The sequence below is a fragment of the Melospiza melodia genome, chromosome 1 (genome assembly GCF_035770615.1).
Source record: "Melospiza melodia melodia isolate bMelMel2 chromosome 1, bMelMel2.pri, whole genome shotgun sequence".
Taxonomy (NCBI): domain Eukaryota; kingdom Metazoa; phylum Chordata; class Aves; order Passeriformes; family Passerellidae; genus Melospiza; species Melospiza melodia.
Window position 1 is genome coordinate 1,357,871 of NC_086194.1, and position 21,782 is coordinate 1,379,652.

General features: G+C 51.9%; 2 protein-coding genes across 4 annotated transcripts in view; one reads left to right on the forward strand and one right to left on the reverse strand.

Moving 5' to 3' along the window:
• Positions 1-377, reverse strand: part of NBEAL2 (neurobeachin like 2) — a 31,185-nt gene extending 30,808 nt beyond the window's left edge. For both annotated transcript variants that reach the window (XM_063167539.1, XM_063167413.1), the window contains exon 1: positions 294-377. In XM_063167539.1, the coding sequence (XP_063023609.1) occupies positions 294-347 (54 nt within the window). In that variant the 5' untranslated portion in view covers positions 348-377. The remainder of the gene's footprint in view (positions 1-293) is intronic.
• A 445-nt stretch (positions 378-822) lies between these two features.
• Positions 823-19,810, forward strand: CCDC12 (coiled-coil domain containing 12). Of its 2 annotated transcripts, XM_063167618.1 has the most exons (8): positions 846-954; positions 8,686-8,756; positions 11,575-11,830; positions 15,688-15,767; positions 17,063-17,124; positions 17,645-17,679; positions 18,064-18,140; positions 19,099-19,810. In XM_063167618.1, the coding sequence occupies exons 2-8, from the start codon at positions 8,729-8,731 to the stop codon at positions 19,176-19,178; spliced, it is 618 nt and encodes a 205-aa protein (XP_063023688.1). In that variant the 5' UTR covers positions 846-954; positions 8,686-8,728; the 3' UTR covers positions 19,179-19,810. The 2 variants fall into 2 exon arrangements, with proteins under 2 accessions (XP_063023767.1, XP_063023688.1); XM_063167697.1 differs by lacking the exon at positions 11,575-11,830 and having other exon boundaries at positions 823-954.
• Positions 19,811-21,782: the final 1,972 nt, after the last annotated feature.

A 21,782-nucleotide genomic window follows, 5' to 3' on the forward strand; every position in this document is an offset into this window, starting at 1 on the left:
CGAATTCCCCCGGGAAAGGGGAGCGGGGCGGGCGGGGGGGTCCCCAGGGAGGGGACACGAGGGGGCTGGGTGGCCTTGGGGACACAGCGGGGAGCGCGGGGGGGACGCGGTGACAAACGGGGGCGGCGCGGACACAGCGCGGGGGGGGGTGCGGGGTGTGACAGCGCAGGGGGGATGCGACAATGGGGGACAGCAGGGGATGGGCACGGGGACACGGGGCGGTGGGAAGGGAGGGTGGCGGTGTCGCCGGTGGCGGTGCCCGGTGGCGATGGCGGTGGCGGTGCCCGGCTCACCTTGGCGAAGTAGAGCATCCAGAGCTCGCACAGGCGCTCCCGGGAAGAAGCCATGCCCGGGGCCGGCCCGGCTGGGAACGAGCGGCGGCTCCGCCCCCCCGGACCCCCCCGCCCGTCCCGGTACCTCCCCCAGGTGTGGGGACTCCCCCTCCCCTCCCCTCCCCTCCCTCCCTCCGCTCCCTCCCCGCACCTGCCGGGGCCGCTCCCCCTCTCCGCCTCCCCTCCCTATCCCCGCGCTCATCAATGGGGGCAGCGAGGCAAAGCCCCACCCCACCCCAAATAAATAACGCTAATTAGCGCAGCTCAGCCCTGCTCTCCATCCTAACAAACACAACTCGACGCTTTCGCCTCGTTTTCCCTTTTAATCCCCTTTTAAAGCGTTCCCAAATATTTAACGGAGAATTTTTTTTCCTTCTCCCCCCCCACCCCAAACCCCCCCCGATCGATTGTTCATCGATACGCTCGGCACTCGGCACGCTCGGCCTGCCGCGCATGCGCGCCGCGCGTTGTACGGCAGCGGGACGCAGGGTACAAGATGGCGGCGCCCGGTGGCGGCATGGAGGGCGCGGAGGAGCCCGAGGGGTTCGTGCTGGGGCGGCTGGAGCAGGAGGCGCTGAAGCGGCGGGAGCGGCTGAAGGCCCTGAGGCAGCGCACGCTGCAGGTCCGGCCGGGCTGGGCGCTGCGAGGGCGGGCGAGCCCCCGGAGGGGCCGAGGCTGCGGAAGGGGCCTGGGGGGAGGCCTGGCGGTGATGGGCACAGGCGGAGGATGCTGAGGTTTTGGGATATTTGGGATCCTCAGTGCTTGGGATGGGACAGGGTTTGAGGGTTTTGGGGTCCCAGAGGGTCTGAGTTGGGGACCCTGAGTTATTACGGATCCTCTCTTATTTGTGTGGGACAGAGTTTGAGGACGCTGACATTTTTATGATACTTGGTGCTTTGGTTGGGACAGGGTTTGAGGATCCTGAGATTTTTGGGATCCTCTGTTATTTGGGTGGGACAAGAATTGAGGATTTTGGGGTCCCAGAAGTTCTTGAGTGGGGCTGAGGGAGAGTCAGAGGGTCCCAGGTGGATCCTGAGATATTTGGGGTATTTTGGATCTTTTGTCATTTGGGTGGGACAGAGTTTGTGGATCCTGAGTTATTTGGGATCCCCAATGGATTTGAGGATGCTGAGATTTTTGGGATCCCCAATGCTTTGGGTGGGACAGGATTTGAGGGTTTTGGGATCTCAGAGAGTCCCATGTAGATTCTGAGTTTTTTGGGATTTTTGAGATCCTCTGTTAGTTGGGTGGGACAGAATTTGAGGATCCTGAGATTTTTGGGATCCCCAATGCTTTGGGTGGGACAGGGTTTGAGGATGCTGAGATTTTTGGGATCCCCAATGCTTTGGGTGGGACAGGATTTGAGGATCCTGAGATTTTTGGGATCCCCAATGCTTTGGGTGGCACAGGGTTGGAGAATTTTGTGGTCCCAGAGAGTCCCACGTGGATCCTGAGGATTTTGGGATGCGGTGGGATGGGATTTGAGGATTTTGGGGTCCCAGAGGGGCTGGGGGTATCAGAAGATCCCAGACAGACCCCGAGTTCTTTAGGATGCAGCAGGAAGGGATTGAAGGATTTTGGGGTGTCTGAGGGCCCCCTGTGGATCCCGGATTTTCTGGGATTTGCTGGGACAGGGGATCTGGCCCTTGGCAGCCCTCAGCCCCTCCGTGGGCACCCTCTGGGGTGTTTGGGGTGCTGCTCCTGGGGCAGGGTGGGGTTCCCAATCCCGTGGATGTGGGGCCTGGATCGCTGCTGGGAATGGTCGGACTCCATCCCAAGGCTTCTCCGACCTCGGGAATTCCACCATTCCAGATCTCTTTTCCCATCATCAGTGCAGGAAATTCTTTGGAAAACCCCCATTCCAACGATTTTCCTTCTTTTCCTTGACCAGGATCTCCTGATTCCTGCCAGGGAGGGTTAATTCCTAAAAAAATCCCAGCAGAAAATCCCCAGGGTTGGATTTCCCTGCTGCCATTCCCATCTCCATGGCAATGCACACGGAGATTTCCCCAGTTCCCCTTCTCCATTAAAAAAGGATTAAAAAAAATCTCCTTGGGATCCCAAAGCCCATGCCAGGCTCCTTTCATCTCCTGCAGTGCCAGCTGGATTTGCCCTTTGTGGTGGAATTTGGGATGGGATCCGTGGAAATGGGCGGTGACACTTTGGGATGGGCTCAGGGCTGGGGGTGCTGGGCCAGAATTCCCAGTGGGAATTCTCTGTGCCTGCTCCTGCTTCCAGCATGGGAGGGACCTTCAGGGTCATCCCATTCCTCTGGGGCAGGGAATTCCAAGCAGCTCTTTGGGTTTTAATGGAGAATTCCTGGTTTTCCAAGGATGGGAAGCTGAAGGCAGGAAAAAAAGGTTGGGAAAGGAAAAACGGTGGGAAATTTTTCCAACTGGGTGGATCCAGTGTGATTCCAGAGGGATGGACAGCCCCAAGCTCCTGGAAAGGAGCTGGGATAAAGAGGAAAACTTTGGAAGATTCTGGGAGAGCTCAGCCATTCCCAGCCCTTTGAGTGAAATTTGGGAATTCTGTCATGATGTGGAGAAGATTTGGGTCAAAATTCCTGCTTTATTAAACCTTGGAGAATCCCAAAATCCCAGATTTCTTTTGGGAAGGGACCTTAAAGCTCATCCCATTCCTAGGACAGGGAATGCCAAGCAGCTCTTTGGGTTTTAATGGAGAATTCCTGGTTTTCCAAGGATGGAAAGCTGAGGGTGGGAAAGGAAAAATGGTGGGAAAAAATGGTGGAAAATAAATTTTTTCAACTGGGTGAATCCAGTGTCATTCCAGAGGGATGGACAGCCCCAAGCTCCTGGAAAGGAGCTGGGATATAGAGGGAAACTTTTCCCACCTTGCTGGAAGATTCTGGGAGAGCTCAGCCATTCCCAGTTGTCAGAGGAGAAATTTGGGAATTGTGTTGTAACGTGGAAAAGGTTTGGATTGAAATTCTTGCTTTTTTAAACCCTGGAGAATCCTGAATCCTGGATTTCTTTTGGGGGGGAGCCTGAAAACTCATCCAGTTCTGTGGGCTGGGAATTCCAAGCAGCTCCTGTGGAGCTCTTTGGGTTTTAGCAGAGAATTCCTGGTTTTCCAAAGATGGAAAGCTGAGGGTGGGAAAGGAAAAATGGCAGGAAATAAAGAAATGGTGGGAAATTTTTCCAACTGGGTGGATCCAGTGCCATTCCAGAGGGATGGAGGATGGCTCCAAACTCCTGGAAAAGAGGTGGGATAAAGAGGGAAACTTTGGAAGATTCTGGGAGAGCTCAGCCATTCCCAGCCCTCGGGGAGAGATTTGGGAATTCTGATGTGGGAAATATTTGGGTTGAAATTCCTGTTTCATTAAACCCTGGAGAATCCCGGATTTCTTTTGGGAAGGGCCCATAAAGCTCACCCAGTTCCATGGGCAGGGAACCCAGAACATTCCAGGCCTGAAATCCATGGGGGAGCAAAGCTGAGGCTGTGATCCCAGCAGGAATTCCAGTTTTTAATGGGAATAAATGCTGGATAGTCCAGGAGGAGCCACCCCAGGACAATCCTGAGCTGGTGAAAATTCCAGCAGTTTTTGTGGAGCAGCTCAAGGTCCTTGGGAATCTTTTCTTGGGGTTTTTTGGGAACTGTGAAAGGGATAAAAGCCAGGAAAAGCCTTTCCTTTATTCCCTGTTGGTTCCATTCCCTTTGACAGCTCATCCCTTTGTTTTCCAGCCTTAATTCCAGAAATGCAAATGATCCCAAGCTTCAGATCTCTGGGAAACCTTTCAAGGTCAATGGATTTTCACTGGGGAAAAAATCCTTGGAATTCCTTCCCAATCTCCCACCCATCCCTGCCCTCTGGCACTGGGAGCCATTCCCTGTGTCCTGTCCCTCCATCCCTTGTCCCCAGTCCCTCTCCAGCTTTCCTGGAGCCCCTCCAGGCCCTGCCAGGGGCTCTGAGCTCTCCCTGGAGCTTCTCCTCTTTTCCAGGCTGGACATTCCCAGTTTTCCCAGAGGGGCTCCAACCTTGGAGCAGCTCCATGGAATCCTCTGGATTTGCCCTGAGCCCTTCCTGCCCTGAGGATCCCACCCTGAATCTGTGGGATCCCATCCAGCTCCCCTCTTATCTCCAGCATTCCCAAGCTGGAATTGTTGGGAAGAACCTCCAGGATGAAACATTTCCTGTGCTCCAGCCCCTTTCCCAATTCCCTAAAAAAGCCTGGACGGGAATGGATCCTTTGGAGCCCTCCGGGTGTTTTATCCTGGCTGGAAAAACTTCCCTGGGCTCTGTTTCCACAGCAACACTTTCCCCAAGCCTTGGGCACTGCATCACGAGGAGCTTTGCTCTGGGGGAAAAAACAAATCCCAGCGTGAAATAAATCCAGGGAAAAACAGGGAGAGAAGGAGCCAAAGTGTGGGGCTGTCCGGGGCTTTGGGAAAGGGTGGAAAAGCAGGAAAAGCCTGAGGGAAGGAGCAGTGCCAGCCCTTCCTCCTGCTGGGAAGGTGTGGAGGAGCAGGGATGTGGCTCTGGAGCAAATCCAGCCGGGAACAAAAGCTTGGGATGCAGCCAGAGGAGCTCTTCCAGCTCGAGGAGCAGCACAGGGAATGCTCCGGAGCAGGGAGGAGGGAAGGAGCAATGGGAGACCCTTCCTTCCCACAAAAACACGGAAAAGCTCCGGCTTTTCAAGGATTTGGGGGTGAAAAAGCAGGAGAAGGAGCTGTGGGGGTCTTGGGTGAGGAGTTTTGGGGTGGGAGAGGGAATCTGAGCCTGGAATTCCCACAGCGATCCCACCTGGATTTTGCTGAGGGATCCTTTGGGAAGATCAGCAGCATCCCCACAGATCTTAAAAGGAGAGGAATTCCCAGGGAGTTTTCCTTGTGAATTCCCAGGGAATTTTCTTGTGAATTCCCTCAGAGTGGGACTTTGAGATATCAAATCCCACAGAATTTCCCACAGCAAGGGCAAAAGGAAAAGGGGAAAAGCTGGAAATCTGGCATGTGCCCAATGGGAAATGCCAAATATTGTCCCAGCAAGGAATTTTTTCCTTAAATTATGGTGAAAGTCCCTCATCCCCCAGTTTCTACAGAAAGAAAGGAAAAGTGGGAATCCCAAAGCAGGAATCCCTGAATTCCCTTAAATTCTCTGGGTAATCCTTGAATATATTCCCACAAAAAGCTTTCCCTCAGCTCAGCCTCTGCTGGATTCCGTCAGGAATCCAAGCACTGCAGACAAAGGAGCAACTTCCCATTTTTTTTGTGGAACTTTCACACAGGAATCTCCTTATTCCATTGATTTATTCTCCTCTCCCATTATTTTTTTTTCACCTAAATATTTTGGGGGAGTTTTCCTTGGGGGAATCTGATCCTGAAACTGAAGGAGCACACAGAGGCAATTCCCTATTTGTGGTGCCTCCAACCCTGAGGGAATTCCAAAAAACCTGGATTTTTTCCACAGGCAGGACACAATCCAGGTTTCTCCATGAACATTCCCATTGTTTTCAGTGGGAATAACTCGAAATTCCATCCAGGAGTGACAGGAAAAGCCCAATTCCTGGCTGGGATGGAATTCCCAGAGCAGCTGTGGTTGCCCCTGGATCCCTGGCAGTGCCCAAGGCCAGGCTGGAGCACCCTGGGGCAGTGGGAATTCCCTGCCCATGGAATGGGATCACCCTTAGGATCCCTTCCAGTCCAAGCCTTTGTGCCCATGGGCTCAGGGAGTTTTGGGAATTCAGCTCTGGGAAATCAGGAGTGCCCCAATCTCCTTCCTCTGCCCGTGCCCTGCTCCATAGGAATAAAACTGGGATAAGAGCAGGGTTTGCAGTGCCCATCCCTGCTGCCATTCCTGGGAAATCCAGAGCTGTGATGGCTTCTTTTCTGCCCATTTCCTTCCTGCCCTTTTCCCTGCCATTTTTGTTTCCCTCTGTTTTTTCCTTTTCTGCCCTTTTTTCCCGCTCTTTTTCCCCTCACCATTTTTCCCCCCACCATTTTTGTTCCCCGCTGTTTTTTCTCTTCCCTATTTTCCTGCCCTTTTTTCCTTCCCCTCACCATTTTTTCCCCTCACGAGTTTTCCCCTGCCATTTTTGTCTCCCTCTTTTTTTTCCTTTCCCACCCTTTTTCCCCTGCCATTTTTCTCTCATGATTTTTCTCCCACCATTTTTATTTCCCTCTGTTTCTTCCCTTCCCTATCTTCCTGCCCTTTTTCCCTTTCCCTCACAATTTTTTTCTCTCACGCTTTTTCCCCCTGCCATTTTTGTTTCTCTCTGTTTTTTCCTTTCCTGCCCTTTTTCCCCTCATCATTTTTCTCCCCTCACAATTTTCCCCCTGCCATTTTTGTTTCCCTCTGTTTTTTTCCCTCCTCTTTTTCCCTTCCCGCCCTTTTTCCCGCCATTTTCCCCTCATGATTTTTTCCCCCACCATTTTTGTTTATCTCTGATTTTTTCCTTCCCTTGTTTCCTTTCCCTCACTATTTTTTCCCTCATGATTTTTTTCCCCCGCCATTTTTGTTTTTCTCTTTTTTCTTTTCCCGCCCTTTTCCCCCTCACCATTACCATTTTTCCCCTCACGATTTTCCCCCACCATTTTTGTTTCCCCTGCTTTTCCATTCCCTATTTTCCTACCCTTTTTTCCTTTTCCTCCCCATTTTTTCCCTGCCATTTTTGTTTCCCTGTTTTTCCCTGCCCATTTTTTCCCCTTTCCCTGCCCATTTTTTTCCTTTCCCTCCCCATTTTTTTTCCTTTCCCTGCCCTTTTTTCCTTTCCCTCCCTTTTCCCCCACAACTTCCCTGGAAATCCTTTGCCTTGATTTTCTAGGAATATCCCCAAGCCTTTAAAACACATTGGATTGAATGGGAAGGAAGGAAAGAACCCAGAATTGGGAATTTTGGGCGAGCTCGTGGCAGGATTTGAATATCCAATATTCCAACACCCAGGGAAGGCAGAAATCCAATATTCCAACACCCAGGAAAAGCAGGAATTGTCAGGAGTGGGAGCAGCCAGGGCTCCTGGGAATATTTGTGCCAAGTATTTCCTTATCTTGGAACCCTGTGGATAAAATTCCAGCAGGAGTGAGGGGAATGCAGCTCTGGAGCACGAGGAGAGGAGAGGAGTGGGAAAGGACTCAGAGTGTGGGAAGGGACTTGGAATTCCACGGATTCAAGGGTGGCTGAACATTACCCAGGTCAGAGCTGCAGCAGGGAATTCCAGCAGGGAATTCTCAGTTTTATTGAATTTACGGAGCAGGGAATTCCTGGGAGTATCCCAAGGTTTTAATGGACTTAAAACAGGGAATGAAAACAGAATTGAATTGGGATTTTAGGGATGATTGTTGTCGGTTTTCCCTTGAGAAAAAAGGGGAATGTTTTCCTTGTCCCCAGAGCAGGAGCTGAACCTGAACAATTCCAGCCCTGGCTCCCATCCCTGTTTGCTGGGAATGTAATTTTTAACCCGGATTGTGGAAGAATTTGGAAGAAGAGGGATCAGGGAGTGAGTCAGCACTTTGGGAAACATTCCCAGGCCTGGAGGAGCTCCTGGGTAATATCAGGATCCTGGAGCTGGTGCTGGGAGAGGCATTGGGATAAGGGATGGGAGCCAGGGAATGGATCCCAGTGCCAGAGGGCAGGGAGAGCTGGGATGTTGGGAATTCCCAGGGAATTCCATGGCTGCTCATCCCTGTCCAGCTTGGAGCAGCAGGGACTGTGGGAATTCCCTGCCCATGGAATGGGGCCGTCTTTAGGATCCCTTCCCATCCAAGCCTTTAGGGAAAATGGAGAGGGCTAAAATCTCCTCATCCCCAATCATTGTCCATGGAAATAGAATTCAGGGTAAGTGGAGCTGAGCAGTGTTTGCTGTGTCCATTCCTGGGAAATCCAGAGCTGCTCCTGCTTTTTTTGGGAAGTTGGGATGTTCATTTCCTTCCAGGATTCCAGAATCCCATGGCTGCTCATTCCCAGCTCCTCCTGGGCACCATTCCATCCCTGTTCCTGCCTGGATAGTGCATGGAAGTGGGAATTCCTGCTTTTCCTGGGATCTGCTGCTGCCCATGGAGCCTCTTTCCCTATTCCAGAAAAACTGGAGTTTGCTCCAATGTTTTCCTGGAGCTGCAATTCCTTTGTTGTGCTGCTCCCTGCGGGATTCCATATTTTCCATCCCAAATAATAAATTAGAGAAAAAAAAAGAATCCTACTCTGTGAATTCCCAGATTTTTATGGCTTCTCATCACTTATTCCCAAATAATTTCTTATCCAAAAAAATATCCCAAAAATATCCCAAAAATATCCCAAAAATATCCCAAAAATATCCCAATCCCAGAGGATTTTGGGGTTTTTTGCTCTCCTGGTTTTCCAGAGAAGCCAAAATGCATTATCCCATTTTTTTTTTGGCAGAACAAGGAGGGTGGAGAACCTGAACCCAAAATTCCCAGAGAAGATGAGGAAGAGGAGCCAGTCAAGCACAGGTAATTCCTTCTTTATTCCCACTTTTCCCAGGAGGATTTTCCTTTGGATCTCTTCGATTAAATAGGATTTTCCATAGGAATTTTGTGCAATTAATTTGGAATGAGGGATGGGTGGATTCATCTGGGAGGCAAAATTCCATGGATCAAGAGGGAAAACCTGGAGTGTTGGGAGCTTCCCTGAATTCCCAGCCATTCCTGCAGGGATTGGGATTTTTCCATGGATTCCTGTGGCTGTTTTCCCTGGAAAATGGAACCTGAGGCAGATCCTGCTGATTCCCACCAAGAATTTTTTTGGGATCACAAATTTGGGTGGAAAATGTAGAATGTGGCCTATTCCTATGGATTTATCCCTAAAAACCTCCTCTGTGGGAGAAGTGAACCAGGAAAAAAATGCGGAAAATCCTTTTTTAAAATATTTTTTTTTTGGGAATGACTTTTTGGAAAAAGCAAATCCTGGTGGAGAAAATCCCACACGGATTTGGGACTGGAGGAGCCAAATTTCTTGGCAGAGGGAAATTTCTGTGCTTGGAATTTGTGCCAGGAAAGGCTCTGGGGGTGAAACCAGAGCTTGGGAGGCTCCTGAAAAATGAATGGATCAGGAGCTCTCAGATTCCAGCAGTGCCACCGGATCAGGAGCTGATGGAATCTGGGTTGGTTTTCCCAGCCCCGTGGGTCCAGGCCTGGCTGGAATGAGAAATTCATCCTTGAAATCCCAAAAAATCCAGGTTTGGGCTGATTTTTCCTGGGAATCATCTTCCAAATCCCAAAAAAAAAATAAAAAAATCCAGGTTTGGGCTGATTTTAGCCTGGGAATTATCCTCCAAATCCCAAAAAATTTCTGATTTCAGTTACTTTTCTGCTGGGAATCATCCTTCAAATCCCCAAAACCATTCTGGCTTGAGCTGATTTTATACTAAAAATCATCCTCTAAATCCCTCCCCCCTGAAAATCCTGATTTGGGCTGATTTTCTCCTGAGAGTCATCCTCCAAATTCCAAGAAAATCCAGGTTTGGGCTGATTTTTTATCCTTGGAATCATCCTCCAAATCCCAAAAAAATCCTGGTTTGGGCAGATTTTGTCCTGGGAATCATCCTCTAAATCCCAGAAAATAAAATCCTGGTTTGGGCTGATTTTATCCTAGGAATCATTTTCCAAATCCCAAAAAAAAAAACAGATTTGGGCTGATTTTCTCCTGAGAATTATCCTCAATATCCCCAAAAAATCCTGATTTGGGCAGATTTTTTCCTGGCAATCATCCTCCAAATCCCCAAAAAATCCTGATTTGGGGTGATTTTCTCCTGGGAATGGTGCTGGGATTGCCTGGAGGGATCTGAGGGCATTCCTGGTGTTCCATTCCCAGTGTTCCATTCCTGCTCTTCAGCAGCACCAGGAGTTTTTCCATGGATTTGCCTTCATCCAGTGGCAGATTCGGCCAAAATCCTTCCCCTGCCTCAGGATGATTTCCTGGAAAATCCAAGGAAGTCACAGGTGGAGAGGAAAGTGTGGAGTGGGGAAATTCCAACCTGGCTTTCTCCTCAAATTCATGGAATTCTTTGGGATTCTCCTCTTTTGGGGGAAAACTTCATTTCCTGATGGATTTCCCTGTTTTCCCACCTTTCCCATCTCCTCGAGCAAAGTCTGCTCCCTGGGAGTGTTTGAATCCCAAATTTTGCCTGGATAATTCCCAACTTTTGATGTTGTTTTGCTTTTCTTGAGGAATGTCTGCTTTTCCCATGGGAATTGGATCTGGAAGGGCCCATCCCTTAATTTCCTCTTGGATTTGGATTTCCCAAGAATCTCCCTATGGAAAAGGGAATTGCTGGGCACTGCTGGCCTGGGGAAAATGGGAAAATCTGCTGGAATTTCACCTGGATTTGGGAAGTGAGGAATCCTGGTAGCTGGAATCTCTATTTCCTCCAGAGCAATTGCAGGAGCTGGGCTGGGTTTTCCAGGCAGAAGGAATTCTGTGGGATAGGGAATGTGGTGGTTCAGGGAATAATCCCATGGTTTGTGGAGCAGAATTCCAGGATTTTCTCTCCTGGCTGCTTCACTTCAGCTCCATCCCAGCCCATCCAGGGGTGGAATTCCAGGATGGATTGGCTTGGAGTCCTTGCTGGATCCCTGGGATCCTGAGGATTCTCTGGAGAGGAAAAACTCCAGGAGAAGGAGCTGGAGGTCCCTGCCAGGGCATGGAGTCATCCCAAGGATTTTTTTCCCTGCTTTTCCCTTTAGTTATGAATTGATTTTAGGAATTCCCTCTCAGCCACTTGAGATATGGGGAAATCCCATAAAATTCCATCCCTGGAAGTGACCAAGGCCGGGTTGGAGCAGCCTGGGACAGTGGAAGTGTCCTTGCCCATGGAATGGGATCATCCTTGAGTCCCTTCCAAGCAATCCATTCTGGAATTCTCCCACCCCTTCTCCACATTTTTCCCTCTGCTCATTTTTCCAGGAATCCCTGGAAGATCCCACACCTGCCTGCTCCTGGCATCCCAGTGCTGCCAGGAAAAATCCTGGAATGGTTTGGGTGGGAAAGGACCCAAAGGATGATCCCATTCCATGGGCAGGGACAGCTCCCGCTGTCCCAACCTGGCTTTGGGCACTTCCAGGGATGGAAATTCCCAACTTTTCTGTTCCATGACTGCAGGAAGGACAAGATCCTCTCAGCTCTGATTTTCCCAACATTTTTCCCAGCCTGTGCTCCCATTTTTTCCCCACATCCTGCCTTATTCCTGCTCCACTCCAGCTTCCCCATCCCCTTTTTCTTTCCTCATTTTCCTGCAAATTCCCAGCCCTGCAAGCCCTGCTCTTCTGCCAGGAATTCCAGCTGCGATCCCTGATCCAAATTCTCTCTGGAGCTGTGAAAAACTCGGATCCTTTGGATTTTTGTGCGGACCAGGAAGCGGAGCCGCTGCTCCACCTTTCCCAGGAAAAGGGTGTGGGAGGATTTCGGCCTTTCCGCCCCATTCCCGCGGGGTAAAACGCTGGATTTGGGAATCAGGGACCTGCTGGAGCCTGGAATTCCCGTCCCGCAGCTCCGAGCCTCGGAATTGGGCTCCTTGTGCTCGTCAGAGGTGGGAAAAGCGGAGTTAAAAACCCAAGGAAAAGCTTGGGGAGGGACGGGACAAAAATAATGCTCAAATTCCCAGCTTTAGGAAAAGTGAATCCACACTGGAGCCTGCCCTTGGACACGGAGCTATCCTGGGAAGTTGCAGCTCCTGGTCTGGGGGAGGAGCGGGCTTGGGAAACCCGATCTCCCTGAGGAATTCCTCCCTCTGGAATGTCACCAGACAGGTCCGGAGCGCTTTTGTTTGTTAATCCCTGCCTCAAAATCCCTCGGGATTCTGCTCCAGAGGGGGGTTGGGCTCGCCAGGAGAATCCAGGACCTGATTTCCTTCATCCCGGAGGTGGAAATCTCAGGGAAGGGGTTTAGGACAAGGAAAAGAATGGGAAAAAAAATAAAAATCAGGATGAAATGTGGGAGGTGGGAGCTGAGCTGGGGACCCGGGCAGGGCTTGGTTGACACTTCCCAGGATCTGCTCCTGCTTGGACACGGACATGGAGCATCCCAGGGACCCCTTCCCATTGGGAATGTGCTCAGGAAAAGGAGTGGGAATGGGTGAAACTGGGAATTGCCACATTTTGCTCCAAGCTGGAAAAGGGAAAACAAGGATTGAATCCCCTTGGAATCTGAGAGCACCGGGATCCAGGCTGGGAACATCCCTGAAGGTTCTGATCCATGTTTGGGGCCTTCCTCCCTCTGGAGCTGGAGGATTTTCCCTCAGGATGGAGCTGATCCATCCCTAGTGAAGGATCCATGGATTTTCCCACGATCTCAACCTCTGGGTGATCCTGGATTTTCCCTGGGATTGGGATGAGCCTCCAGAGGTTCCCCCTGCTCCTTCCCAGCATTCTGCTCTTTTCCAGGAATCATTCCTGGGAATTCATCCACCCCACGGTGTTTTGGGCATGGATTTCTGGGTGCTCAGACCTCCAGCTGCCCATGCTGGGGGAGAATTCTGGGAATGGGAGCACGTCTGGAGCACCTTTCTGCTCCCAGTCTTGGTGCTGGGATGGTGGATCTGATGCAGGGATTCCAGCAGTTATCCCAGCCGTTATCCCGTGGCCATCTCGGTGCTCCCAAGGTGCCTCCAGGGCTCCTTTGGGCTGAACCTCAAGGGTGGAAGTTGGGTTTGGATCCATCCCAGCCTGGAGGAGCCGCAGGAGAGCATGGATGAGGTTTGTCCTCGTTCCAGCGTTGGTGTTCCCAGCGTGGCTGGGGTGGGGATGGTTTGGAATATCACCCAGCTCCAGCAGGATCCCGTGCTCCACACAGAATGTGGGCTTTGTCTGGATTCGTGGATAGTGAAATTCCCAGTGTCCACCTGGAAAAGCTCAGGTGCTTGGGAAAGCCCTGTGGGAATCCTGATGGATTTGGGATCTCCTCCAGCTCTCCTGGAACACCTGGATGTCTCCAGCAGGGAGCACGTCCTGGAAAACCAACCGGCCCGGCAAGTTTGGTGTGGAGAGGGGTGGGATTTTTTGGGATTCCTTCCTTCTGGAGCCACTCTGGGAGCAGGACAGGCTTGGACACGCTCGGGCAGGAGCAGCTTTTCCAGGGAAGAGCTTTTCCTCAGGGAGGGCTCTCCTGGATCTCTGCCTGCTCCTCCTTTGGTGCCTTGGGTGAGGAACCCGGGAACGTCGGCAGCACCTGCTGGAGTCAATCCAGGGGATCCCATGGAGCTGCTCCAGGGCTGGAACCTCTCTGCTCTGGGAGAGCTGGGAATGTTCCCTTGGAGAAGGGAAAGCTCCAGGGAGAGCTCAGAGCCCCTGGCAGGGCCTGGAGGGGCTCCAGGAGAGCTGGAGAGGGACTGGGGACAAGGGTGGAGGGACAGGACACAGGGAATGGCTCCCAGTGCCAGAGGGCAGGGATGGATGGGAGATTGGGAATTGGGAATTCCTGGCTGGGATGGAATTCCCAGAGCAGCTGTGGCTGCCCCTGGATCCCTGGCAGTGCCCAAGGCCAGGCTGGATCACCCTGGGACAGTGGAGGTGTCCCTGCCATGGCAGAGGGTGGAATGGGATCACCCTTCAGATCCCACCCAGCCCATTCCAGGATGATTCCATGATCTCCATACATCTTTCCTGGCGGTGAGAGCCTCATCCTCAGGGAGTGGGATGGGGAAGCTGCTCCTGAAGCAGCTCCAAGTGACTTTTGGGAATAACGACAGGAGCAAGGGACCCGTGACACTGGAAGAAATCCCTGTTCCAGCTTTTCATGGCACAGCCATTCCAGGTGCTCCTGCCTCAAGGATTTTGGCAGCCAGGAGGCTTGGAGGAATCTGTGGAATTGTTTGTTCCATGAAAGCCTTGGGGCTGGAGCAGAGAAGCACAGGCCAAGCTCGGAGGGGCCTGGTCTCCATCGGGAACGCTCCAGGCATTCCGCGCATTCCCGGCGTGCCGGTGCCAAGGGCCTCCTCCCAAAAAAGCTGGGATCCCTCCTGCTTCCCCAGCCAGGAGCCCTGGGCCTGAGGGAAACACGGGTTTGGGATATTCCCCACCCAAACCAGGGAATGTGCAACCCCTGGCAGTGTCCATTGCTTCCCCCTGGAATGCTGCGCTCCCCAAATCCTCCCAATTCCTTTTTGGGAGGGAATTCCTGGTGGGGAGGGTGGGGAGGGGCTGGGATGGAATTCCTAGAGAAGCTGTGGCTGCCCCTGGATCCCTGGAAGTGTCCAAGGATGGGGCTTGGAGCACCCTGGAATCATGGAAGGTGTCCCTACCATGGCCCTGATCCCAAGCGTCACTTCCATTCTGGAATTCCATCATTTACCTCAGGAACACATCCCAGTGTTCTCAGCACTCCCACGGAGCGGCTCAGACTCTTGGCCAGGAGATTCCCATGCTGGAGCAGGAGTGGGATGCAGTGGGAAGGGTTGGATTTTCCACCCGTGCTCTGCTGACTTCCAAGGTTGGAGTTTTGGTGCTTTCCCTAAGAACCTGGTCCTCTGCTTCCCAACCTTCCCAGCTTCTGTTGGAGCCTTAATCCCGATTAATCCCATCCTTGGTGGTTAATGAGCTTCACCTCCCTCATTATCCCCGTGGGCTGAGCTTTTCCATGGATCCTGCAGCCTCCAGAGTGTCCTGGAGCTGGGATGAGCTCCTGCAAACTGGATTTTCCAGGGTTGTGGCTTTGGGAATTCCTCTTGAGGCTTGAAGGGTTTGGTTCCAGTGAGGAATCACTCATGGGAATGAGAGTGTCCAATTACAGCCTAAATTAGATGGGAATATCCTGGGATTGTGGTTCAGTCCTGACTCCTGAGCTTCCCTGGAGGAGATGGAAACATGGAAAAACTTCCAGGTGATGTTTGGGTCCCTCATTCCCTCAGCTCCACCATCCATTTATTCCAGAACCGGGATTTGCTCCCTGATTTTAGCACTTCCAGAAATGCTTGGATAGTCACTTTGGATCCTAAATAATAAATTTTTTTTCTCCCTGTCTTTCCCTGTTATATTTTTTCCATTATTTTGGATCTTCCCTGGGGTCTCCATCCTGAGTATCCCAGTTTTTAGACCCCAAATGTCGGAGCCAGGTGGGGATTGGGTTCTTCTCCCAGGGAACAGGGACAGGACAGGAGGGAACAGCCTCAGGTTGTGCCAGGGGAGGCTCAGGTTGGACACTGGGATTATTCCTTATGGAATGGGGAATGGGAGTCCCCATTCCTGGTGGGATTTAAAACCCATGGATGTAGCACTGGGGGACACAGACCCATGGTGGCCTTGGCTGGATTTGATGATCTTGGAGGCTTTTCCAACCTCAATAATTCCATGATTTCAGCTGCCTCTGGCCCTGATTCCAACATTCCTGCTTTTCCTGAGTGCCCACTGGGCCATCCCAGACTTTCCTCACCGCTCTTCCCACTTTTCCCAGGGAGATCAAGCTGCGGAATTACGACCCCGAGGATGAGGAGCTGAAGAAGAGGAAGCTGCCCCCAGCCAAACCTGCCTCAGGTGGGAGAAACAGGGAATGTGGGAAGGGAAAGCAGGGCATGGGAAGCTCCGTGCCCTTCCCAAGGTGGGAGATCCACTGGGATGAGGTGTCCATGGAGGGCTTGGAATATCTGATCCTGTCACTCTCACACCCAGCATTGCACAAGAGGGGTGGGAACACTCCCAGGCCCAAATCCGAGGATTCATCCTCAGAGGAGCCTCCCTGGAGGAGCCTCCCGGAAATTCCGGCTGTTTTTTGTTGGGTTTATCTTGAAGGAAATCTCAGGCAGGAGTTGAGGGCGTTGGGCTGGAATTTCCTCACACGGAACTTCCATAAATCACCTGAGGGGGAAGTGAAGGAGTTCCCCAGATCCTGAAATGTGGAGTTTTCTGGAATAAATCCCTTGAAAAATGCCCTGAATAAAAAGGGAGGGCTGGGAATGGCTGGGAATTCTGGCACTGCTCTTTCCTTGTATTTTTTGTAGGAGCTTAAAACTTCCATGTGAAAGGGAAGTCATGGGAAGGCTGGAGCGTGTCCAGGGAAGGGAGTGGAGCTGGGGAATTCCTGAGGGAGCTGGAAATGTTATCCTGGAGAAAAGGAGGCTCTGGGAGCTGCACAATTCCCTGACTGGAGCCCAGGGGGAATTGGGATCCATCCCAGGGAACAGGGACAGGAGGAGAGGGAATAACCAGGTTGCGTATTGGGAAAAGCAGTTGTCCCGCAGTGGTGGAGCCCCATTCCTGGAGGGATTGAAATCCCTGTGGATGTGGCACTTGGGGACATGGGCACTGCTGGCCTTGGCAATGCTGGGAATGTTTGGACTCAATCCAAGAGGGCTTTTCCAACTGAGATTGTCCTTGATTCCACAAAATCCATGTGCTGGAGTGGGATGTGCTCACTGGTGCTGCAGCCTCTCCATGGGTGGCTTTTTCCATGAGTGTTTTCCCATTATCCCGGATATCTCCAGAGCTTTCCCCAAGGCCTAGGCTGGAGCTTGACTCCCCAGAAGTGTCCCAGGCCTGGAAATGAGTCAGGGAGAGCAAAATTTCCTTTGGAGCAGCTGATCCCTGCAGATATTGGGAAAAGAGGCTTCGATCCCAACCAGCTTCCAGCTGCCGTTGCTGCTTGTGGGATTTCCATCATTCCCAGATAATTTTCAGGAGGGTTTGGGTACCAAAGGGATGTACTCAGGTGTGGGCACTGTGTTTTCAAGTAAAGCTGTGGGAATGGGGTTTTGGGGAAGCTTTTGGGAGCCGAGCCTGGAGCGCTGGTGGAATTCCTGCTTTTCCAACACTGATCCTGTTTCCCCATCTAGTGGAGGACACGGTGAAGGAGCAGCTGGAAGCGGCCAAGCCGGAGCCAATCATCGATGAGGTGGTAGGTAAAGCTGGAATTCCTGGGAATCCAGAGCTGGAAATCCAGACTGGGAAATCTGGATCAGGGAATCTGGATCTGGAAATACAGGTCTGGGAATCTGGATTGGGAAATCTGGAGCTGGGAATGCAGATTTGGGAAATCCAGAGCTGGAAGTCTGGATCTGTGAATCTGGATCTCAGAATCCAGATCAGGGAAATCTGGATCTGGGAATCTGCAGCTGTGAATCTGGATCTGGGGAGCCAGAGCTGGAAATCTGGATTGGGTAATCCAGATTGGGAAAACTGGATCTCGGAATCCAGAGCTGCAAATCCAGAGCTGGCAGTCTGGATCTGGGGAATCCAGATCTGGAAATCTCAATTGGGAAATCTGGAGCTGGAAATCTGGATCTCAGAATCCAGATCTGGGAAATCCAGAGCTGAAAATCCAGATCTAGGAATCTGGAGCTGAAACTCTGGAGCTGCTCTGTGCAGGCTGGAATGTTGCCTTTGGCTTTCACTGGTTGTCTCCTCTCCTTCCCTAGGATTTGGCGAACTTGGCTCCCAGGAAACCTGACTGGTGAGTGCCTGTGGAATGCTGCTCCTGGGAAAAGGGGATTGGAGTCTGAGCAGGGGGGGTTCCAACACCTTGAGGTTGTGCTGGAAATATCCAGGAAAACTTGAGCCGAGGGTTAAAAATGCCAGGAAAATCCTGTGGGAGGTTGGAATGAGCTGATTTTTAAGTACCCATCCAGCCCTGAGCATTCCATGATTCCATGGAACTGGAAAACCCTCCTGGCTGTGGAGGAAGACTCAATTCCCTTTTCCTGCTGATTCTTTGGGATGCTCGTCACCGAGGGATGGGTTGGTTTTGGAGCACTTGGGAGACAGAAGGAATTTCCACTGGGAAAGGTGGGCCCTGCCTGGCCATGGAATTGTCCTGACCTTGTGGCTCTCCCCCCAGGGATTTGAAGCGGGATGTGTCCAAGAAGCTGGAAAAGCTGGAGAAGAGGACCCAGAGAGCCATCGCGGAGCTGATCCGTGCGTCCCGGAGCCGTGGGGATGGGGTGGCTCATTCCAGAGGGATTCCCTGATCCGTGCTGGGATCCATGCAGGGAGGGATTGGTGCGGCTTGATCCCTTCCCAAGTGGATCTGGGAAGCTGTTGGTGCCAAGGAGCTTCCCAAGGATTCCCCAGGAGCACTTGGATTGTGCCAAGGAAAGGGTTTTGGGTTTCTGCTCTGGGTCACTCCCAATCCAACCCATCCATCCCTTCTGTCTTGGTTTGGAAAGACAGGAGTCTGCTAAGGAGGGCAGGAGCCTCCCCTGAAATGGAGACTGTAAACCCTCCCCACCCTTCCGAATTGCTTTAAATTTTAAATTAAGGGGCTCTCAGGCAAAAAATATGGGAGCAGAAATTACAGTTCTTTAATAGGGAAGAAAATAAAAGGATAAAATAAACAATGCAGTGCACTAGAACAACACTGACAGAGTCAGAACCCAACCTGACACTGTGGTGTCCCATTGGAATTGTGGCTCAGCCCTCCTGCAGTGTCAGGGGTGGTTCTGCTGGAGCAGGGATCCTGGAGAGAAGGATGGATTCTTCCTCTGAAGATCCAGTGGAAGAAGAGGCAGCTGCTGTTCCTCTGGGGAATCTAGTGGGGAAGCCGTGCTGGTGTTCCAGAATCTCCAGATTGTATCCATGTAGGAATGCTTGGCTCCTCCCTCTGGGCTCACATCTCCCAATGGGATGCTGCAGTTCTTATCAGCCATGCAGGGACATTCAGTAGCTGTTATCAGCAGATGTTTTATCAGCCATGCAGGGACATTCAGTAGCTGTTATCAGCAGATGTCCCCCCAGAAGGAGGAGTGATTGTGGTCACTCAGAGAGAGATAAGGCAAACTGCCCACTTGACAAGAGACAGCTGCCACACAGATGGTAACAGAACACATCTTGCCTTGCAATCTGGGACACCTTCTCCATGTTTTTTCCCCGGCAGGAGAGCGTTTGAAAGGGCAGGAGGGGGAGCTGGCGTCGGCTGTGGGATCAGCAAAGCAGGAGGGAAGCGACTCCGACTGAGGAGAATCCATCAGGAACGGGCTCTGGATCTGCCTCACACCGACCCTGTGTCCCTCAGTCCCTCCCTGCTCGGGACTGCTCATCCCTCTTCCCAAACTTCCCCAGTCCTGCTGTGCCTGGAGGAGAGGCAGATCCAAGGAGCCTGGCTGGCTGCTGAGGAACTTCCATGGAAAACTTTCTGGGATTGTGGGGGCTTGATGGGAGCAGGACAGATCCCCCCCCAGTTAGCTGGAACTTCCTTGGAGCAAGGAAAAGTGGGAAACTCCAGGCTGGGGCCGGAAAGGTCAATCCAGACTGGCTGGGAAAGGAGGGAGATGCCAGCAGCCCTTGGAAAAGCAGGATCATTTCCCAGGGATTGGTGCTCCTGTTGCTGTGCAGACACTCCTTGAGGCTCTGAGTGTTTGGGAATATCCATGGCCAGCCCCGGAATCCCTGTGGGAAGGGGCAGGAACGACTCCCCCAGTGTGGCTCGGGAATCGTTGGCTGCTCTGCATCCGACCGAGTTTAATGTGGAATTTGCTTTGCTCCTGAATTTCCTGACCCTCCAGGAGCGTGTCCCGCTCCTCCTCTTGGGTTTTTTTTTTTTATTGTTAATGAATCTTTTCCTAATAAAACAATTCCATGTGGAAAAAGTTGTCACTTGTCCTGCAGAAGAGTGGGAAGAGGAGCAGTGGGATTGAGTCCATGAAAGTTGGAGGAGCAGTGGGATTGAGTCCGTGGAAATTGAAGAGTAGTGGGATTGGGTCCCTGGAAGTTGGAGAAGGAGCAGTGGGATTGAGCCCATGGAAGTTGGAGTGGGATTGAGTCCCTGGAAGGTGGAGGAGCAGTGGGATTGAGTCCCTGGAAGTTGGAGGAGCAGTGGGATTGAGCCCATGGAAATTTGAGGTGGCCACAGCAGGTAAAGCACAATTCCTGGGATGGGCTGATCCAGGTTGTGTGATCCAGGTTCCTGGGGTGCTCCCAACCCTGTGCCTCTGGAAAAGGTGAGCAGGTGGGATCTGCTGAGCTGATCCTGCATTTTCCCTGGAAAACTTTATTGTGGCTCTGAGAGATCTTGCAGAGGATGGTGCTGGAATTCTCTGGGTTTGATTCCAAAGAGGTTTTATCCCAAGGGGAAACATCTGGTGCCAACAAAAGATTCCAGCTGGGATAAGAGGAGTTGTTCCTGTTAGTTCCCACATCCTGCTGCTTTTGTGCTGGTGGATCATTCCCAGGGTGATGGATCCTTGTTCCTGTGCCAGGATCTGCTCCATGCTCTCCCACCTGCCAGAGCCCCATTCCTGCTTCCAGAGGGTGCCTGGGAGCAAAGAGCAGCTGGGAAATTCCCTGATTCCTCCTCCATTCCCAGCTTCCTTCCCACTCCTTGGCTTTCCTGTTCCCGGTGTTTGCAGCCATTCCTGCTCCATCCTCTCCCCGTGGAGGGGCCATTCCCAAGTGTGTGGGGACAACAGGGACATTCCATGGAGCAGTGGGACAGCTGCACCCACCTGGGCCAGGCTCGGTGTTGGGATGTGCCTGTGGATTCCCTCTGGATTCTCTGGTAGGAAAACACCTGGGCTGGTGTCCAGCCATCTCCCTGTAGGGTGTTTTTGGTGGTTTTCCCTATTTTTCCTTGGATGGGAGACATCCAAGTGCCCCTCACCCTTGTCCTGGGGCAAAATATTTCTGGAAAAGCAGTGGGAAGGTTCCATCAGGGAATGCTGTGGATGTCCCTGGATCCTTGGGATAGTGGGAGGTGTCCCTGCCCATGGAACTGGGATGGATGGGATGATCCTTAAGTTTGCTTGCAGCCCAAATTGTTCTGGAATTCCCTGATTCCATGGAGCCATGGAATCTCTGGAACGCCCTGTAGATGTCAGCAGATCTCCATGCACAGAACTGAGCTGTGTCCAGCTGTTCCCAGCAGCTGGAATCTGGATGAAGCCAGGCTTTGCACCCCTGACTGGGATGCTGCCAGCTGGAGTTTCCCTTCCCTTCCCTTCCCTTCCCTTCCCTTCCCTTCCCTTCCCTTCCCTTCCCTTCCCTTCCCTTCCCTTCCCTTCCCTTCCCTTCCCTTCCCTTCCCTTCCCAAAGGTGGGAAGCAGAAGAATTTTCCCTCATTAACTTTCAAGGAAAAAAATTCCCTTTAACCTGGCTCCAGTTCCAGGCACAGCTTTTCCCAGTTCCTGAAGGGATAATTTTCACTTTCAGCTCTCCCAGAAAATCTGACTCAGAAATGAAAAATCCCAACGTTTTTGTTTAGGACAAACCTCAAATGAAATGTCCTGAATTTTCTCCTTCTCGTGTATTTTCGGCTTTTTTTTTTTTTCCAGGCTGAAATTAAGCCGGGATCAATCCCAGAGCCCTGGATAGATGTGGGATCCTGGTGAGGAAATGGGATCCTGGTCTGGGAATGGGATCTCAGCGTAGGATTGGGATCCTGGTGAGGAAATGGGATCCTGGTGTGGGAATGGGATCTCAGCACGGGATTGGGATCCTGGTGTGGGAATGGGATCTCAGCATGGGATTGGGATCCTGGTGTGGGAATGGTGTCCTGGTATAGGATTGGGATCCCTGCATGGGGCAGGGATCCAAGGATGGGAGTGGGATCCTGGCATGGGACAC